This window comes from Crocodylus siamensis, chromosome 14 (genome assembly GCF_052110815.1).
Source record: "Crocodylus siamensis isolate JL-2025a chromosome 14, ASM5211081v1, whole genome shotgun sequence".
Taxonomy (NCBI): Eukaryota; Metazoa; Chordata; order Crocodylia; family Crocodylidae; genus Crocodylus; species Crocodylus siamensis.
In genome coordinates this window covers 14,690,531-14,711,126 of record NC_143408.1, presented here as the reverse complement: position 1 = coordinate 14,711,126, position 20,596 = coordinate 14,690,531, and the positions used below count along the sequence as shown (strand labels likewise).

The 20,596-nt window shown below is 51.1% G+C and overlaps 2 protein-coding genes across 2 annotated transcripts; both read left to right on the top strand.

Annotated features, from left to right (window-relative positions):
* The first annotated feature begins 34 nt into the window (after positions 1–34).
* On the top strand, positions 35–10,103 carry RPUSD4 (RNA pseudouridine synthase D4). Its single transcript, XM_090026770.1, has 7 exons — positions 35–251; positions 952–1,117; positions 1,992–2,193; positions 3,603–3,696; positions 3,795–3,945; positions 5,747–5,844; positions 6,843–10,103. Exons 1-7 carry the CDS (start codon positions 105–107, stop codon positions 7,047–7,049), a joined length of 1,065 nt encoding a protein of 354 aa, XP_089882896.1. The 5' UTR covers positions 35–104; the 3' UTR covers positions 7,050–10,103.
* A 62-nt stretch (positions 10,104–10,165) lies between these two features.
* Positions 10,166–20,576, top strand: PANX3 (pannexin 3). The gene is made up of 5 exons (XM_090026769.1): positions 10,166–10,346; positions 14,280–14,422; positions 14,540–14,754; positions 16,501–17,165; positions 20,265–20,576. The coding sequence occupies exons 1-5, from the start codon at positions 10,166–10,168 to the stop codon at positions 20,339–20,341; spliced, it is 1,281 nt and encodes a 426-aa protein (XP_089882895.1). The 3' UTR covers positions 20,342–20,576.
* Positions 20,577–20,596: the final 20 nt, after the last annotated feature.

The window sequence follows — 20,596 nt, the reverse complement described above, 5'->3', positions numbered from 1 at the left end:
CACGTTCTCTCGATGACTCGCCGAGCTTCCTGCTGATTCGGCGCTCATTGGCGCGCCGGCGGCGCGGGGCACGGAGCTCTGCCCCTAGGTGGGGACGCTGCGACATGGCGGCTTGCGGCAGGTTCGGGCTGCAGTTGTGTGGGGCGGGGCTGCGGCCCTTCTCCGCCTCGCAGGCGCTGGGCGCCGCGGCCACGGCGGAGCAGGTGGCGGAGAAGCTGAGGGCTCAGCAGCGCGAGGAGGCGAGGGGCGAGGTGAGAGCGCCTTGGTCCCAGCATGCCCCGCGGGGTCGGAGCACGTGCCTGCGAGGCGGGCCCGACGCCGCCGCCTGGACCCGGGGCTGTACGTGCGTCTGCTTCAGATACAAACTAAATTAAAACCGTTGTAACTGTGACGAGTGCCCCCATCCTCTGCCGACACTGGCTTCTGCAGCGTCGTAGTTCTCAGGTCCAATATATTTGTAACTCCTGGACTGGAGCAGGCGCAGGGCAGCCATGGCAAATCCTCATCTGACCTCTTGCTGGCTCTTACTTCCCATGGTCTGCTCCTCACTGCTCAGAGAGCTGTGCTCAGCAGGGATTAAAATGATATCCTGGTCTCCAGGCTCTTGGGCCTATATGCAGCAGATGTTGAAACCCAAGCTAGTCAGGAAAACGTAGGCACTGGATTAATTTGGCACAGGCCTCTGTGTCACGTGAGATCCAGTGGGCTGGCAGTTGTGATGGGAGTGTGGGGCAGCGCCTGTGATCTTTTTCACACACTAAGCCTCTCTCTAATGCGTTGTTGATGTTATTCTAGCAACACCGTGTGAAATGAGGGGCTGAAGCAGACCCAGAGAGTAAGCTGAGTTGCAGAAGAAGTTTGTGGCAGGGTCAGGAGTTAAACTCTGCTCCCTGAACCCCTGTCGCATAAAACCATCTTTTCTCCACTAATAGTAATTCTTGATCTTTCCAGGAGCCCAAATCGCCGCTCTCGAGACGGGTCCGTCAACTTGACAGGTTCAGCAAGCAGCTCCAGGGGGTTCATCCCAATGTGCTGGCCAAAGCGCTAAAGAATGGGGTCCTGTACCAGAATGAGAAAATTGTGGTGATTAACAAGCCTTATGGCATCCCTGTGCATGGTGAGTGGGGGGCAGAGAGTCGGGGGCAGAGAGTCTGTTGTACAGTGCCAGTATTGATGCTACGATTGTGTATTAGCAGTTCTGGGAGAAGTAGCTCACCATGGGGACTTAACTAACCCTTTCGCTGTAGGCTACCAGAGCATCTGGTCCTGTGTTACCTTAAGTAATGTTAATTGATTTTTGGCTCCAACTGTCACTCAAATCATTGTGAGACTCCATCCTGCTGATTCATAGAATTCGAAGGGAGACTGGACCTTTGTTATCTAATCCAGTTTCCTGTGTGATGGAGGCCATCATTTTTTATGTCTTAATTGAGCCTGGTTAATGGTGACTTCAGCAGTGACTCTGAAGTGGAGCTGTAGCCCATAATATTTCTTATATTAGCTTTCTGGGAAAGCAGGGTGAATTAATAACATATTCACTCTCCTTTCTCTTTCTCTCAATCTCTTTCTCTCTCTTTCCTGATAATATTAGGGTTTTCTGTCCTGATTCAGTTTTAAAGGCAACAGTGATGATAATTATCAACTTAGGGTCACGTTGCATGGCTTGGGTAGGCACTTGGGGCAAGTCCTGTGCATTTGTTTTGTGAGTCTGTGTTGAACCCAGTGGCTGGAGTTCTAGAGCCCCCAGAGTTGCTAGTCAAGCTAAGATCTGGAAGTGTTTCAGCAAATCTGCCCTAGCCTGTGAGAGTCTGTGTGACTAATAAGTCTCCAAAAGGATGTTTTAGTCCATGAAATGCCAGGTTCTTTTCTGTAGGCTCCTTGACAGAGCTTGTTGTCATTGGCTCTGTGCTTCGGGAATGCTGTTTCCCCAGGGAGTTCTTCTGCATGCTCTAACCTGTTTTTAATATCTTGCTACCCCTTCAATCATGCAGGTGGACCTGGTGTCAAAAATTGCATCACGGATGTTTTGCCCATTTTGGCAAAGATGCTGAATGGCATGAAAGCTGAACCCCTGCACTTGTGTCACCGGCTGGATAAGGAGACAACAGGTGTGATGGTGCTAGCAAGGAACAGTGACATAGCTCATCAGATCCAGCATCTCTTTAAAACTCGTCAGGTGGAGAAGAAATACAGGTATGAGAAGTCTTTGGGTTTGGTTTGTTGGAAGGACATGTGCCCTGTAAAAGATGACTAGTGTTAGTGTGGGCAGAAACAGTATATGTTTCCCACACTGCTCTGAGGAAACACCGTTTGAGGTGAGAGGAAAGAATGGTCTCCCCCCACCCATGCAGACTGGAGTTTCTGCAGAGACTGGCAACAGAGGGGACGAACTAGGGCTGGCAGTAATTCTTCAAGCCTCTGCACCTCTCTCTTAGAAACTAGGTGGCTTTCCCTTGGTGATTTCTGTAGGCCACAGAAACCACTGAGGCAATGGCTTGGACTGTCTTTGAACTGCTGAATGGACCCTGAACTATCCATGTGTAATCGTGTTTTTGTGTACTCCCATGGGGAGTGATGGAAGCACCGTCTGCTCTGGTTTGGTTGAGCTGTGCTGGGGAGTCAAACGTGGAACATTTAGCTGCTAGGCCTAATTGCTTATTACTATGTGCTGTATGCATGATGCATGAGTCAGGAGACAGATTTACCCCTTTTGCTTCTTTGGGTGGTAGGGGCTGTCTACACAGCTTGTAGGGGTAGGAGGATTTTATATTCTTTCTCTGGCATTCATAGGAGAGTTACTGAAGAAGACATCCTGTACTCTTCAGCCATCTGTGTTGGGGGGGATGGGACCTTTGCAAGGGGGTAGAACCTTGGGCTCTGATGCTGTTTCTGACCCCACAAGACCTCAAGGTCTTGCTGCATGGTAATTTTGGGCAGCTCCTCAAGCTTTTAACACCCAGGTTGTCCACACCTTAACACCTGAAACTAGTTTCAAGCATGCATTATGCAGCTCAAAGTTATGCCTCTCCATGACAGGATTATCTTTGATCTGTGTTACGTAACTCATGTTACCCTAAGGCATAGCCAACTCTGCACCTTAGTGTAACTCTTCTACGTCTCTTTCCCCCCGCCCCCAGCTTCCTTCACTGGCCTGGATCAAACTCACTGAATCCCCAGATCCCCTCCCCACTTAATCCCCCTGTCCCCTTTGCTTACTTGTGGCTACCCATGCTGTCCATCCCAGAGAGCAGGCAGGGAAAGATCAACCTGTCTGCCCGGCTGCTGCCACTGCTGCTTCTGCTTTCTGGGCTGGGCTCAAACTGACTGTTCAAAACTTAAACACTGAGTAACAGTTGTGCAACTTGGTGTAAGGTATAACAAGACCCTTAGAGACATGAAGAAAATTGTACTTCAGCTGCTTGTGAGTGCTGGACACTGGTTTGTCATCAACTAAGAGTCTTCTTTTGCAGGGTTGTGACCTCTGTAGCTGGGCTTGGAGAGAGAGGAGAGGAGTAAAAAAGAAGCGTCTCCCCTCCCTGACAGAGCTGATTGTGGCCTGCAGGGGCTAGAGCTGCCCCTTATTGACTTCGTTCTCTTCCCAGGGCAATCAGTGTGGGGGTCCCAGTCCCCTCAGAGGGGGTGGTAGAGATTCCCATTGTGGAGAAGGAAGTGCAGAGCCATAAGGCCCACTATAAGGTAGGTGAACTTACCCCCAATAGGGACCTCTCCTTTGTTTCCTTTGCTCTTAGTGTGCAGAGGTATTTCTCTTGACCTACCCTCTCCCTCTGGTTCAGATGACACTGGCACCAAACTATCACCTGTCTTCTGAGGAAGGAAAGCTGGTCAAAGTGCGGAAGAACCGAGCTGCTCAGAGTGCAGTGACCCGATACCGTGTTCTGGCTAGCTCTGCCTCTTGCTCCCTCCTGGAGCTCCAGCCGATCACAGGTAAGGCATATTGTGACCCATGGGAGGGAGGTTTAATGCTCAGAGCTTTCATTTGTTAGTCTTGTGAGCTTCCTTCACTGCCTCTGTGGAAGTAACTGTTATGAGAGGGACAGCCATAGCCTGAAAGGAGGACCCAAGCTAACCCTGGGTGTGTCCAGGCATTCAGGACTTGGCAGAGCAGCCTATTAAATAAGATTGAAATAGATCTGAAAGGAGCATAGATTCATAGATATTTGGGTTCGAAGGGACCTTAGCGGATCATAGAGTTCAACCCCCTGCCCTGGGCAGAAAAGATCACTGGGGTCAGACAGCCCCAGCCAGGTATATGTCTAGCCCCCTCTTACAGACCCCCAAGGCAGGGGAGAGCACCACCTCCCTTGGAGCCCACTCCAGATTTTGGCAACCCTTACCGTAAAGTTCTTCCTTATGTCTAACCTAAATCTGCTCTCCATCAGTTTGTGGCTGTTGTTCTTAGTTACCCCAAGGAGTGCCCTGGTAAACAGCATCTCCTATTCCTTGCTGTTTGCCCCCTGGATAAATTTGTAAATGGCCACAAGATCACCTCTCAGCCTTCTCTTGCAGAGGTTGAAGAGATGCAGGGCCCTCAATCTCTCCTCATAGGGCTTTGCCTGTAGGCACCTAACCATATGAGTGGTCCTCTGAACCCTCTCGAGGTTGTCCACATCTCTCTTGAAGTGTGGCGCCCAAACTGGACACAGTACTCCAACTGCGGCCTGACAAATGCCACATGAAGGGGAAGTATCACCTCCCTGGACCCGTTTGTCATGCACCTGCTAATGCATGATAAAATACGGTTAGCTTTACCGATCACGTCATCACATTGATAACTCATGTTCATCTTGGAGTTGACAGAGACTCCAAGATCCCTTTCTGCTGCTGTGCTGCTGAGAAGGTCCTCCCTCAGCCTGTAAGCGTGCTAGTGATTCCTTCTCCCTAGGTGCAGCACCTTGCATTTGTCCTTATTGAACTGCATACTGTTTTGTTCCGCCCACATTTCCAACCGGTCCGGATCCACCTGGATTCATTCCCTACCCTCTGGTATGTTAACTTTACCCCATAATTTGGTATCATCTGCAAATTTGGACACAGTGCTTTCCATGCCCTCATCCAAGTCACTGATGAAGACATTGAACAGCGCTGATCCAAGGACCACATCTTTCCAGGTCAATACTGACCAATCCACCACCACTCTCTGGGTGCGACCCCTAAGCCAATTTGACACCACCTGACCATGTAATCATCTACATCACAGTCACTCAGTTTATCTATAAGAATATAAAGAGATACCATATCAAAGGCCTTCTTAAAATCCAAGTAGATGATATCCACCTCGATTCCTGTGTCTAAGCATTTTGTGATCTGGTTGTAAAAAGAAACAAGGTTAATCGGTCAGGATCTACCTGCTGTGAATCTGTGGTGGTTGCCCTTTAGCATTGTTTTCCCCACTGGACTCCCACAAATGTGATCCTTAATAATTTTTTCAAAGGTTTTCCCAACGATAGAGGTGAGAGTAACTGGTCTATGCCCATGCTTTTGGAGACCAACTGTATGTCCAAGCTCCCTTTTGAGTACTTGTTTGGTGCAGACCTTATTGGCTGCTGGAGTGAGCCCTGACAGGATTATCCAGTTGATACCTACTCACAATTTTGAGTTTTGGTTGGGTTTGGCAGACAGTCTGGGTGGGTAATGGACATATTAAATCACAGCCTGGGTCTCATTTGCCTGAACATCTGTTTTTTCTGCCCCTTTCTCCCTTTCCTCCCACCTCTTGCTCATTCAGGAGTGAAGCACCAGCTTCGGGTTCATTTGGCGTATGGCCTGGGGTGTCCGGTCCTTGGGGATCATAAATACTCACACTGGAGCAAGCTGGCACCTCAGGTAAGGGGGGGCATAATGATGAAAAAAGGATTTGCAGCTGCTGGGCCTTGGGGGTGGGGGAGAGACAGTTGCAGGGCCTTGTGTTCCTTCTGCAACCCCAGCTCCCTGGAAAGACTCCCCACTCTGGTAGGAGCCATGTTGCTAATCTTGTCCTGGCAGTAAACCTTTGCCTGTATAGAGCTTGCTGCATCTAGCTCCTCCATACCAAGGAACCGGAGTTATCCAGTCAGCCTTCCAGCAGGTGAAAGCTGTTCTGAGTTTGAGGCTTTGAGTAGAACAGAGGCCAATGAGCTCAGTCCCAAATATCCTGCTGGATACTTTGTGTGGTCCAGTATCCAGATGACCTTGCAGGCACGATGTACCTGTGTCATAATAATGATTCGCTCTGTCCCTAAGAGGATGGGTTCCCTTCACACAAGGAAGATCCTGGGGTATCTCTCTGGGGGCTGCAGGCATCACCACCACTAGGAAGTCCCCAAAGCCTCTTTTCTTAAGCAAAAGGTGGAGGGGATATGCTAAAGAGGTATTGTGGGTGACCTCTGCACCCCACAGAGCTGGGGCATCTCACAAGGGTAAGTGGGCACCCCCCTGAGGATTCCAGAGCCTCTTTACCCAGGAAATGGGTGGGGGCTGCAAGCAGATCCTGTGGCCTCAGTCAACTCAAATTCTCAGATGCTTTGTTCTGTGTGAGGTGGACAGGAATGATAATGGGAGATCCTATTTTCTGCCTTATCCTGGCTTACAGACCATGCTGTTTGTCAGTGGGTCAGAGGGGTAACATGTAGGGCTCCTAGGAAGCTTCCCTTAGGCAGGTATCTCGTAGGCCCTGGTGGTGCCTGGCAGCCTCTGGCCATTCTGTGTCTCTTGCACTTGCAGTTTGCATTGCTCACAGAGGTCTTGTTTTCTGTGGTCTTCAGTAGTGTGGTGGGTGGGGGAGAAGGGTGTAGGGCATCACCTAATATTTGAGCACTGCTGTCATCCATCTGTCTTTTGTGTAGAAGCTTCCTGAGGATGCCTTGAGGAGATTGGGATTGGAACAGGCAAAAGCACGTCACCTTCCCCTCCACCTGCACGCCCATGGGCTCACCCTGCCCGTGGGGACCAGAGGGGACAAGCAGATTGATTTGGTCTGCAAGCTCCCTGTTTTCTTTAAAAACTCAATAGAACGACTGAAGCTGGAGGTCCCAGAATTCCAAGAGAAGTGAGACAAGGCTGCAGCTGTCTGTCTGTCCCTACAGCTGCCGTGGAGCCAGTTCTACGGAGTCTTGCTCCCCAGTTGCACAGGGCTACCTGCCTTGGAAGAAGCAATGTGAGGAGATCAGTGATCTCTGCTGCTGAAGGAAAACAACGGGACAGCATGCATTTTGGTTTGCTTGGCTGATCTGAGGCTGTTCAGTTCCCCAAGGGAGGTTATTACTGAGCATCTGTGCAGACATGTTACTGGAGTCAGGAAGAACCCAGTAGTTTGCCATTAAGCAGCCAGCAGAGGTTTGACAGACACTGATCAGAGGAGTCCAAACCCAAGAAGTAAACTTTTTTCCAAACAGTAAATGATTTGGTCTCATTCTCAGCAGTGATGGTCTGCCAGGAGTCATTTAACATACAAAAAAGCCAAGTTGTGTGGGCCCTGGGGCTACCGGCAGCTGTGGTGTGAGCTGCCAGCAGCAGGAGGCACTAGCATGCCACATGTCACCTCTGGTCCATTTTTCAGTGCCTGTGTTGAGAAATCATATTTGGATTTTTACCGGGGAGGTAGCAAATTCTGCCTTGTGATTGAGTGAGCTGTTTTCCACTCCTTCCCAATGTTGGGGATCCCCTTTACCAGGGTGTGGAGAGACAGGGTTTTGGAGCTGTGGGGTAAAGTCATGGGTTTGTTGCCCTCTCCATTCTCTCACTCAATTCCATAGGGAACTGCAGCCTAGTATTAGCTTGATTCACACTATTAGAACTAGCACATAACTAGTGTCCACCCTGACTGAGGCTGGGACAGCACAGCCCTTCCAGACTGGTAACAAGAGCTCTGAATTGCTGATCAGGTAAGTTGTTGCCTTTCTTTCTCTAGAACATGTCCTAGAGGCAGTTAGTCATGGGCCAGTCCCTGCCTGTGACACCAGCTCTTCATACTTGTGGGAGTCTGAACATGAAACCAAATGGTAAATGTGGCAGCAGTTTGGTTTTGCTTTGGCCAAGGGACTGCCCAGGGCCAGGGCACTGCTTTGGACACTTCACCCACCCACGATGCCCTTGGATAGACATGCTGAAATTCCTGCTACTCTTCGCATTGCCTCCAGGTTGGCAGGAGGCAATCTGGCTCCTGTGCTTGAATGAACCCAGCTTGTGTGTGATCTTTAGGCAGAAACTAATGTGCTGGAGAAATGTGAGACCCACTCAGTTCAGGCCAGCCAGGGATAGGGGCATGGGTGGTTCTCTGCAGTCATGTCCCTCCCCACCACTTTTGTCTCCTTTTTTTTCTTTGTGGCTTTCTTCCAAAGGGAGCTTAATTATGGTGCACCCTCTCCACTTCTAGCCTTCCCTCTAGCCTAGTGACATACCTGAGATTAGCTCCCCTGCTTCTGCTATTGCATGACATGCAGCTAAGTTCAAGTAGGGCTGTTACTTTGAGATGCTGTGTGGCTGTAGGGGGGATGTAGATCAGTTTGTGCCGGTCCAGGGTTCCCCTCTGATGTCTGGGTGAGAAGCAGCCTTCAGTGAAGAGCTTTCTCTGAAGCTTATCTCCCCTCACTCCACTGCCCCTTGCGCACACACATACCCAGTTTAAAGGTGGGATGAGTGGGAAGACATTAAAAGCTGGCTGGCTAGGGAGGGCCAGGGATTGAGAGCACCCTGGGAAGGCTTTAACCTGTTACACTTTAATGGTCTGTGGCTGGAATTCGCATGCTCTGCTTGACTAAGGAGGGCACTGCCCTTTCCAGCCTGGCCCCTACTTACTGCTTAAAATACTTGTCTATGGGCCAGACTGCAAGAAGTGCAGATCAATGGAAATTAAATGAAAATGGGTTCTAGGATCCTTCCTGCGGGGTTTAACATGGTCCTTTTGCAAGAGTGCAAGCATCTGGCTGTCAGTAAAGGGGTCAGATGGCCATGGGGGTGAAGCACCCACCAGGGTAGTGTCACCAAGAAATGTCCCATGAGCTCAGCCATAGGCATTTCTACATCTGGGAAAGTGTGGCTCAGCTTGGCTGTAAGGGTGGGGCAAGATCCTGCATGAACAGGTCTGCCTGGAAGGAGGCTGGTGCTTGGGCAGGCCAGTGGAAAGGGTGTGGAGGGGAGCGAGTAGCTTGTCAGTGAGTTTGGTCAGGGGGAGTCAGGTGTGGGACACTGAATGTGGAGGGGATGGTAGGATCCCCACCTGTGCCCCTAAATCAAGCAACTGCTAATGGATGGGATGTGTTAAGATCCCTGGGCCATGGGAAGAAGAGTCACTGGCCAGGGCTGCTCCCCAGCTCCTGAAAAGAGGTAGGTGAGCTCCACGGGGTACTAAAGCAGTAGAGCTTCATTAACACCGAGCAGCGGGAGTTGTGATTTTTCCCTTCTGCCTGTCCTTAAGGGTGCTCAGCACTAGTATGCAGTGCAGGGATCTTATCTGAGCAGCTGTGTTCTTTCCCTCCTTTTGTCTTACCTGCATGTTTGAGTTTAACAGGGCTTCCAGCCAGCACTGGAGTCTGGGTTTGGCATGGTATGTGAAATGCCTCCCACTTGCCTTGGAAACTAGTGCCTGACATGGAGTCAGGCAGTGGAAAGGACTCTGTCATGCCACCTTCAATATCCCACAGAACTGGGGAACCATTTGGCTGGAAATCCCCACTGGCAGTGAGGGTTGGGGGTTATTACTGCTGATGCCTCCTCCCTTGACAACAGGAGCTGGGACTGGGACTGCTGCTTGTCTGTTTATTATTGGAGGTGAAAATAGCCCAGCAGCCCAACGCCCCTCCAATGCAGCTTGAAATACATCCCTTTATGAGAGAGGGCAATAAAACCACGAGGAGTCAGCCCTTTGTGGGGATGCCTGTGGCTGGTGAGGAATGTTGTGAACCCAACAATCACAGTGCTAACCTGTTGCTCCAGTTCTGCTTTTCTATTTTGAGGGGTGCTATTTGCGTGGTCCCTGGGAGAAAGGCCTCCTTTGTAATTATCAATATACTTAATGTACAGCCTGAGCTCATATTACAGTTGCCTGGTACATAATGTTCAGCAAATAAAGCTTTCAGCCCCACAAGACATTCTCAGATGGTGCTTAGACCGCTCGCATCAGCAGCATATTCTCCTCTGTTCCTGCTTGCTTGGCCCACACTGAGGAGCCATGTCGATAGCACACACTGCTGCCGAGTACATGCTCTCTGATGCTCTGCTCCCAGATCCCAGCAGTTCCCAAGCCAGAGGCCTTCGTCTGGAATTACCGAGTGACCGCATTGTGAAGTTTGTTGCTGTGGGGCTGCCCCTGTTCCTTGTGTCCTTGGCTTTTGCTCAGGAGTTTTCCACCGGTAAGTCTCATGGCATAGTGTTAAGGTTGCCGTTAAATCTCTAAGGGGAAACAAGACACAGGACTGAGTCGGGGCTGTACACGGACTCCACTAGTTTCTTTTGCACTCCTTTCCAGTGACTTTCACGTATGTCCTGATATTGTAGAAGGTTCAAAGAGTGACAAGTAATGAGAACAGCCTGAGTTAGTGGAGGCGGGGGAAGTTTTAAAAAGGGAAGCTGGGTCTGGGACTTGTGCAATCTCTGATTCTGTGTGTCAAGAGACCTAGATGACGCAGGCCATTCCCTACATGCCTACTGCAGGCTCCTTGCACTTGTGCCTTCCCATGGAACATGTTATTGGAGACAGATTGGGCCAGATGGGCCTAAGGTTTTATCCAACCTGGCAAATCTCGTGAATGACCTGGGATACCCTTGGAGGCCATGTTGCCTGTTCATACAATGGGAGGGCTGAGAAAAGAATCACATTGCTGGTATGCGCATAAGCACAGAACGGGCCATCAGGACCCAAAACCCTTAGGATTTAGGGGGGAATCTGCTAACAGAGGGGAGAGGAGCCACTTTTAGCCAGGAATTACCAGAAGGACCCCGTTCACCAGAACTCTGACAAAAGCTGTGGTTGCTACCCGCTCCTTGGAGTTTCCAGGTCTTTGCTGATGTGATGGCATTGTATCTTGCTGGCTGGTCATCCAGGGTCAGGGAATTCCTCTCTCTCCTCTCCCTACCCTGACATTCCTGAGTGTTCTCGGAGGCTGTCTCTTTCCTGCATCCCCTAGGAGAGCCAGGCCAGCCAGGAGCTTTTGGATGGTGACAGTGCTTGAATTGACTCTTCTTTCCCTAGTGCACAGGGCCTGGTCTGTGATCATGTTACACAAGGTGGCATTGATAACATAATTAGATCCATCTTAACCTCAAGCTAAACATGGACTCGGATGATGTTCTGCTTCCCCAGAGACTTTGGTTTGACTTCTTTGCTTTTAGCCTGTCCGTCAGGCCTTTCTCCCAGTGCCACATACCCTATGTCCTTCCCTGTATCAGCTCAGTGCTGCAAGAGCATTCAATAAAACTGAAACTCGTACAACCAAACCCAGAATGGATACATGAAAACTCCTTTTGACACAGTGGAAAAGCCTTCCACAGGGCCTTGCTGAGGCAAACAGGATTGAAATCAAAGTTGAACAAATCTAGTTATGCCAGGTGAGAGAGAGATGGTGTAGCCAAGAAGAAATATTCTCTGTGGGAATATTAGAGGTTAATTAATCATGATGATGGTTTGCACTGTTCTCTAGAACAGTGATTCTAGCACCCTGGGGTGCCTGGAGATCCCTTTAAAGGTGTGTGAGAGTGCCACACTGTCAACAGTGGTAGGTAGCAAACATGATTCACAAAATAAACCCAGAGATTTCAAATAGAAATTCATAGTTATGGTCTTTTCTGTTGCAAAGAACTCTGACAATTCCTCTATTTTTCTGTAGTCAGATAAAGAGTGAAAATTAAGAGCTGGCATTTTTCAAGGGGTGCCTCAAGTCTATCCAGTGATGTCTCAAAAGTCTAAAAAGGCTGAGAACCACTGCTCTAAAATGTGTGGTTCTGTAGAGAGAAAGAATAAAATGTTAGTTGGTCCATTGAAGTAAACCAGATTTTCAGTGTAGCTATAACATGTGAAAGAGAAATTGTGGGAGACATCCTGGAAGTCTCACACAGCCAGGAATACGAGGTTAAAAATGAGAGATGATATTTCAAAACATATGGTGCATCTGAAGTGAGGAAACTCTATTTTGGAGCTCAGTTTGATGGATAAAGCTGAATTCATCACTGATTGAAAGTTAGTAGTTGCCTAGAGACCAGTGGCATGACCAGATTATATTCAGTCTGGGCAAATACAGGACTGCCTCAGCCAGTTATATAATCTGCAGTGCTTTGAAAAGGCTAATGCCTGAATGGTGAGGAGAAAAGATGAATGAAAATATGGTATATTTTTAACCAAAATAATTTTATTAGCTGGCCCTAAATCCACAATTCCACAATTGAGGTGGCAAGTAGACATAAAGCAGGTTTATATAACAAATGGAAATGGGGGAACTAAATCACAAGCAACATAAAGTATATTGATATAATGAGAGATGATGATGGGAGGCCGGGGGGAGGAGGAAATGGTTGGGAAGACTCGGGACAGTTATGAATCCTTAAGGCTATTTGGAATGAAAATCAACCCTAGCCATGACATACAGCCCTCATTGGATGGAAATGGTAAAATTGTTAATGACAATGCAAAAGAAGGGGTGGGCTCTTCAGTTAACATGTCTGTGCTTATTTGACAAGAGAGAGAATGCTATGCTCCTGTTACCTGAGTGCAGTAAAGTACTCTTCAGGTCAGCAGTAACCAAGGGGCATCTTAAAGAACAGGATACATCTAGGGAGAAGGGGTCCAGGCCAGACCTACAGGATGGGGAGCTGTATCCTGGACAGCAGGGACTGAGAAGGATTATGGGATCACAGTAGTCAAACTACCGAATGTGAGCTCTGAGAGTGAGTCTGTTAAAAAGGTGGATGCATTCTTTGGCTGCACGAACTGGGTCTATTGCATAAAAGAAGAGAGGGGTTTTACTTCTGCTCATGCCACTGGTAAGGCCAATCCTAGGCCACCATTCCCAGTCTGTCTGCAGAGGTGAACAGATTGGAGAAGGTACAGGCAAGCACAGAAGTGATTCAGGGGCTATGGGGAATGCCTTGCAGAGAGGTACTTGGGGTGTTCAATCTGGTTAGACTGGCAAAAGTAATGTTGGGAGGTGATTAGCAGCAATGCCTAAGTTGCTTCAATTTGGGGACAAGCCCAACGGACCCTTCAAGTCTAGCAAAGAATGGCGGCATGGGAGCTGAATGCAGGCAGATTTGAATGGGATTAGAGCATAGTTTTCTAGCATGGAGAGTGATGACCCACCAGAGGAGGGTCCAAATCATCGGAGGAGAGGTGGATTCTCCATTTCCAGATGTCTTCAAAACCACTGTGGAAGATGCTTGTCACACCCATGTTACCAGGCTCAGTACTGTATGTGGGTAACCAGGGGACCTTTCATGGGTTGGGGACATGGTTTGGGCTAGATGATGGGAGAGCCTCTCCTGGCTCTAAGCTCTGTGAGGCAAAGCTGCAACCCTCCTGCTGTAGCCAGCTGACCTCTCATTATGGAGCAGGGCACGCTCCTCTCCAAACAGCTATTTGCGTCTGTGATCTCAGTTTGAGGTTTGTGGCTTGGAGCGACTGTTTGGGAGCTGGGGTGTGCCCAGGCAGAGGACAGCACATGTTTGGATTGGCTTGCTCAGTCTGCCAGAACAGCCAGAGGTTCCCTACAGTTACTGGTCTCTTGCATGGAGAGTAGGATGCCCTTACTGACCAACTTCCTGGCCTTCTGTAGCCTTTTCACAGCTGTGCAAGGTGGTGCTGCCAGAATGAGTCTCCAGGGCTGGGATCCTTTAAAACTCCATTAACAGAGCTGGCCCCAGGACTTTGGGGAACACTGGACAGGTTACTCTGTAGGCTTCCCTGAACCAAAATTGTGATCTGGTGCATGGTGACAGCTGCTGGAGTCTGCCTGGCAGGTGCTAAGCCAGCAGCTGCACTTGGCTTTGTCAGCAAATGCTGGCCTGGCAGCCACCTCATGGGGAATGCTGCATGAGAGGCACAGCTGGGAGCTCCACTCTGCTCAGCCCCTCTAGCTAATAGGCTTGCAGCTGGAAGGGGAAGGAGGGAGCTGATGGAAGCAGGGTGTGTGTTGACTGCCTTCCACCTGGAAAGTCATGGGCCTGTCCTAGGGCTGCTGGAAACATCTTCATGCAGAGCAGCTGTGGGATTAGGTAGCACGGCCAGGGAAGAGTAGCAGTATAGGGGTTCCTCTGTCTGAGAATCTCTGGGCTGTGAGCAATCATATGTGTTCCAGGCTCCAAGATCAGCTGCTTCTCTCCCACCAATTTCACGGGGAAGCAGTCTGCCTATGTGGATACATCCTGCTGGGATTCCTTGACCCACCTCGAATTTGACGCTGCTGGAAATGCTATTGCCAAATCCCTGTGGACTCTCAAGGTATCGGGGCTGTTGGGCTGGGCCAGCTCTGTATTCAAGGGGCATTCACAGACTCCCAAGCGCATGTAACACCACCCTTGCATGCTAAGAGCTACCTCATCCTTGTTCTTTACCCAGGCCTTCCCATATTCTCTGCTGGTTATCGCAGTGGTCATGTACCTGCCATACCTGCTTTGGCGGTATGCTGCAGCTCCGGCGCTGAACTGTGACATGCTCTTCATCATTGATGAGCTGGACAAGTCCTACAACCGCTCTATCCGCCTGGTGCAGCACATGGTGAAGGTGCGGGAGGCCAGCCCAGAGCCTGGGCTCTTCTGGAAGGAGTTTGAGAGGCGAGTGGATGGGCAGGGCCTCCTTGCGGCCACCCTTTTTCTGTGATCTCCTTCTTTCCCTAGCATCTTCTTTCAAGAGGTGTGGAGGGCGGAGGTGTCCTGAGCCGGGCAGGGCCATCTAGGCCCTCTGAGCACCCTGAATGAGAGATGTAGGACTGTGGCATGTTTTGTTCAATCCAAGTGACGATTCCAGGTCTGCCATTCTGATGACCCCCACTCCCCAGGGCTGCCATTGGTCCTGGTTTATACCACACTGTCCTGTTTTTAAACCCTTTGTCCCCTGTCCCTTTCTCAGTGAGGAAGGACTGTCACTAGTCCTCACGATGCTATGGGCTGTGCCCAGCCAGGAGATGGGTTCCAGCCAGCTAGGGTGAGAGGTGGTGGCTCCACCCCTTGCTGCTGATTTGGCCAGGGAACTGAGTGGCCCCACCTCTCATCACTGATTGGCTGAGGCAGAGGCCCCACCCCTCACCACAGATTGGCTGAGGGGGCTGCCCCTCAGCAAGGGCTGTCCGGTATTCTGGAGGTGCTTTAGTGGCCCCCTGCCCCAGCCCCTCAGCTGGGGCCAGAGGGACCCTCCATGCTGATCTCCAGCTGGAGTTTCCTGCCTGGGGGAGGGACCCTCGCACCACAGTTCTCAGCACTCAGCCAGCCTCGTGCCGTCTCCCGCTCCTGTGCAGCTGTGCTTCCAGGCCCTTTCCTTGCCTGGGCTGCCCTCGGGCTCTCTAGGCAGGCGGGCACCTCAGTGCGCCAGCTGGAGCTGGGCTGTTTCCCTGGTGATGCGCATGGGGGAACACTGTGGCCCCCACTCTTCCCCTCTGCCGGTAGCAAGGGGGGCTGGGGTGGATTCCCTCTTGCACGCAGGACAGGAGATCTATGGCTGGAGGCCCTGTCTCTGCAGGGCTTTCTGCTTAGATCTGGTCCCAGAGACATTTCTTCAGCATTTGCCATCTCATCCTGTTTACAGCCTGGGATGTGCTCAGTTTGCGCCACACAGAGGTGGGTGTGAGCCTATGAACTGTAAAGGTGCAGGTCACATCCACCAGTCACTGCCCATTCCCATGTCAATGCCTCCTGTTGCCTCCTATCCTCTCACCATTGCCCCAGCTGGGGCTCTGGCCTCACAGCATGATGGTGCTTTCCAGGCTGTGTGGATCCCAGGACGCTGCACTCTGATAACGAGGTGCTGAGGTGGTGTGATGTTACTGTGAGACGGGCTCTCATGAGGAAGGAGCCTTGTGCTGAGTGGAGTGCAAAGCTCAGTCAAGCCTAGGAAGCCCGTACACAGGAAAGACTCCCATTTAATGTCAGGGGGATCTGGGGCCTCTGCGTATCTCCTCAGCACTGAATCTCCTGACCATGCTGCCCCAGGCCAGCCCTGCTGGGCTGGTTCCCATTCAGTTCATTATTGAGTGAGCTTTATCCAGCACATTGGATCACTGGGGTGTAGCAAGGGCACTGCCTGCGGCTGGGCAGGGAACGAAGCCGGGCTGGGGTACAGGTATGGTACTGCCTCTTGGCTTCATGTGCAGTTCCACAGGCACCCTCAGCACCCCGTTGTGCCTCTGTGCTTGAGGCAGGGTCATGAGGGAGTCTTCCACCTAACACCCTGATGCCAGGCTCTGATTCAAGAGCTAAATCCTAGACTTGGATAGGACAGGGCTAGGTCCTGGTTGTGGACTTCAAGTGCCAACCCCTTGGCTGCTGACACTGGGATCCAGCCCTGACCGCTCACTGTCTCCCCAGGGCTCGCAAGGAGAGATACTTTGAGTTCCCACTGCTGGAGCGGTATCTGGCCTGCAAGCAGCACTCGCATCACCTGGTGTGCACCTACCTGCTGCGGAACCTGCTGCTGCTGCTGCTCCTCACTGCTGCCTGCCTCTACCTGGGTTTCCTCCATGTCACAGGCGTCTTCCAAGATGAGTTCAGCTGCTCCATAAAGACCGGGCTTCTGCAGGATGAGCCCCACATCCCCGATTTGATCCCCTGCAAGCTGGTGTTCTTCTCTGTCTTCCAGATCATTAGCGTCCTGACAGGTGGGGTGTACATCCTGCTGATGCCTGTTGTCATCTACAATGTCCTGCAGCTATGCCAGTGGGACAAGCGTTTCCTGTCCATTTATGAGATGCTGCCGGCCTTTGACCTCCTGAGCAGAAAGATGTTGACCTGTCCCATCAATGACCTGAACATCATTCTCCTCTTCCTCCGAGCTAACATCTCAGAGCTCAAATCCTTCAGCCGGCTGAGTGCGGTATGCACCCTGCGGGAAACCACCTCCAACAAGCAGCACATTGACACCGTGGTGGACTTTATGACCCTCTTGGCTGGCCTGGAGATATCCAAGCCTAAATACCAGGCTTGCACAGGAGAGGCTGATGGAGATGCACCTCTAACGCAGAACGAGGTCTTGGGTAAGAGCAACTGTGGTGCCTGGAGAGCTTCTTCTTTCCCTCTCTGTTGCTTCAAATCAGCAGCTGAAGGAAAGGATGGAGATATACGTGGATGGCCAATGACAACCAAACACCAAGGCACTGGGAAAGTGCTGTCCTTTCCTTAGCAGAGTCTTAGAACTTAGAGAAGCACAGGTCTTATTTGCCACTTTGGCCATGGCAGCCTGCAAGAGGCTCCATGGCTTCCTCTGGGAGAAACTATTCTACAGCCAAATGATCTGATTATTTCTTGATAGGCCTCTTCCATTTTCCTTGCATTCATCCCACTCCTCCCACTTTCCCACTTCTTCCTTCCAAGTACCTGTTGGTAAGACTGGAAGGGTAGGTAATGCTGACCACTGGGACAATGGGTTCAGTTTTCTTTCTCCGTACTTAGAATTGCTCCTGCATTGCAGCAGTTGATTTGGAGATCACGAGCACTCCAGGCAGAGATGTGTGGGGCCCAGGTTCCACTGTGGGGGGGGTCTCTGGGCACAACCATGATACCAATGTTTGTGAGATTACAACTCCAGGTAAACGTAAAATCCAATCTGCTCCTAAACTCTCTGATTGGTTGACTTCTGGAGCCAGAAGGTTTTGGCAAACCTGCAGCTTGCTTTTTTTTTTTTTTAAAGGAAATTTTGTCATGTTCCAAGTCAAATCAGCCAGATCAATTCCAAATCTGCGAGTCATACAAGAACCAAATGTGGCCCTACTACCAGCAGACATCCTCCAGCCCTTGCCCAGGGCTTCAGATGCTTCCAAATCCTTTGGCGGGCATTCTCTATTGCAGGCCCAAGCCCAGAAGCTTGGGGTTTGGATGCCCCTGAGTTTTCCTTGACCTCAGCCATATGCTACAGGAGCAAGCTAGGGAGGAGTCTCCCATTTCCATAAAGTCAGCATGTAGCCAAGATCCTCCCACTGGAAGCTGGAAGCTAACTATGAGGCTGTCGTAGGGAGTCCTTGCCGCAAGCAGACGAGGGTGCAACCCTTCGCTACGCAAGGCCATTGCATTACCTTGGTCAGGATTCTTCCCTTACCACCATCATGGTCATAGTATTTCCCCTGTCAGGTATTGATCTCTGTGTGCAAAACCTCAGCTGCCTAGGACATCTGCAAAGCCAAAGGAAAACTCCTGTAGCCTAGAGATATTCATGCCTTGCAGCGTGTGCCCCACCTGGGTCTGCCTGGTCTCCCCAGCCCTGGAGTACTCTCCTCTCTTGCTCTGGCCTCCTAGATTTTCCTTTGTAGCTGCAAAGAATCTTAAAGTTTTACTGTGCTTCACAAGCCCTGGCCCCCCCGTGGGCAGGGACAACAATGGGGAAGGGCTGTGGGCGGGAACGGCCTCCCCCTTGAGGTAGATGCGAGCACTGAGGGGAGGCAGCAAACCTTTCTTGGTCGCTGGATGCTTCATGGGATTATGCATGTGGGTGAGGGTTGCCATGGTTACAGCTGAACAAGCTTCACTGAGACATCTGAGAGCTGGCAGCTGAAAGCCCTGGCTGGTGCAGGGTCAGGGAGCAGGGCCCAGCACTGTGGCTCAGATGCTTGATCCTGTGCACACCACACATCGAGCAGAGCTGTCTCACTTCACTGCGACTTAAGGCTGGCTGCACCTGGTGCCGGACTGCTGCCTGTATGCTGCAGGAGACATGCCCCCACAGGACAGGCAATGCCCTGCTGTGCAGCAGTGGGGGAGGTGGCTGTAGGGGCTGGCAGGCCGCCATTAGGTGCCTCAGGTGACTGCTCTAAGAGCCTGTCCATCCCGCCTCTGACAATACAGGCCTGGGAGCCAGGACACTTGGGTTCTCTTCCCAACTCTGCTAATAGCTCTGTGATGCCCTGTCCATTCCTGTGCTTCAGACTCGCCTTCTGTAAAAGCAGGACATAGTCTGTACCCCACGTAAGCTGCCTGTGGTCGCTATCTGAAAGGATTAATAAAGCAGGAGCTGGCAAAGCCAGTTTCTCAGTCTCCCTCCTATGAACTCTGATCCCTGCAGGCTGGATTGTCCCAGAGACCTGTGGAGGGGAGGCACTTCCAAAGCACTTGGCCCTGCTGTCCCTCACCTGCATGCAGCCCATAGAGCACAGAAGAGCCAGACCAGTGGCTTTCACTTCAGCCATTTTAGGTGCTGGCACCATGTGTGCAGCTGGCAGTGGATGTACCTTCCCAGCATGGTGGCAACTTAGGCTTTTCCTTCCAAGGCATCCAGCATCATGTACTCAGCCAGGTTGCAAACAGTTCAGCCCTGTGTTGGGTTGGGGTAAATGCTGTGGGGCCCCAGGACTCGGCCCCTAGGCTCATGCTGCCCTGCCATGCACATCTCACCTGCCCTAAACCAAGGGAGATGCATTTGTTGCTCTCAAACCATATAGGAGCCAAAACAGCTGTTGGCATGGTGACAGGGATGCTGATACACAACCACAGTGTTCAGCGAGTATAACATTCAAGGGCCGTGTCTCAACCTCAGCCAGCTCTGGCAGTGCAGGAGTTAGTCATGGGGGTGGAAGGGTGAAGGCAGCGAGTATCACCTGCTTGGTCCAGTCTAGCACGGCCGAGGGCACATGGACTCTTAAGTTACAGGGCTGGAGCTGGCTTTGTTGGTCAGATGCTGCTTGCCCTGCCTGCCTTGGAGACCTGAGGTGAAGAGCTTGGCCCATCCACAAGGGCCTTACTGTCTGGAAAGACCCAAAGACCCAGACCTGATCTCTGATTCTGCTTTCTGCTTGTCAGGACTCAGGGCAGCATTACAGGAGCTTTGCTGGGCTGACAGCAGGAGCACCTGCTTCTCCCTCTTTTCCTCCCCCCCTTACTTCTCATCCCAGCTGCCCCCTCCCATCTGCTCCATTACAGGTTCCTAGAGCACCCTGCAGGGTGCTGAGAGTCCTCAGCCTCCATGAGGGCACAAGGTCTTCATCCTCTCCAGGCCTGGGACCTGTTATGCTCTCGGGAACATGCAACTCACATGCTTACAGACATGCTGCTTTAGTGGTGCCATCACGTCCCCCAGATGAAGGGAGGAGCAGTTCCAATACTACCCAGATTCACTGGTGACTTTCTATCTTCTCTTCCCCACCTAGAAATGAAGTCCATGTTGGAAGCTAAAGGAAATGCTGGTCCCAAAGCCCTAGCAGCTCTGCCTGATGGCAGGAGCTAGATGGAGCCTCAACAGCGAAGGGGAGATTTCCATGGAATGAAGAGAAGTTGTTCTGGCAGCTGAGCATTATAACCAGTGACTAATCCCCAGGCAGATGCAAGCCAGTGGCCCATAGCCTGGCACTGATGAGACACAGGGCTGTGCTCCCTCAGCAGACATTACTGTGCCTGAACCTGACCTCTCCTCAGTCTTTGTCTAAAGCATCTTTCAGCTTCCATTAAACCTGTTTTATCCAGGCTGTTGCTGCTCTCCCTG

Excerpts from the sequence above, each read along its gene's own strand:
- RPUSD4 (XM_090026770.1), top strand. The coding sequence starts at position 105 with ATGGCGGCTTGCGGCAGGTTCGGGCTGCAGTTGTGTGGGGCGGGGCTG. Across the intron at positions 252-951 it reads GCGAGGAGGCGAGGGGCGAG|GAGCCCAAATCGCCGCTCTC; the intron begins GTGAGAGCGCCT and ends TGATCTTTCCAG. Across the intron at positions 3,697-3,794 it reads GCCATAAGGCCCACTATAAG|ATGACACTGGCACCAAACTA; the intron begins GTAGGTGAACTT and ends CCTCTGGTTCAG.
- PANX3 (XM_090026769.1), top strand. The coding sequence starts at position 10,166 with ATGTCGATAGCACACACTGCTGCCGAGTACATGCTCTCTGATGCTCTG. Across the intron at positions 14,423-14,539 it reads AATCCCTGTGGACTCTCAAG|GCCTTCCCATATTCTCTGCT; the intron begins GTATCGGGGCTG and ends TTCTTTACCCAG. Across the intron at positions 17,166-20,264 it reads AACGCAGAACGAGGTCTTGG|AAATGAAGTCCATGTTGGAA; the intron begins GTAAGAGCAACT and ends TTCCCCACCTAG.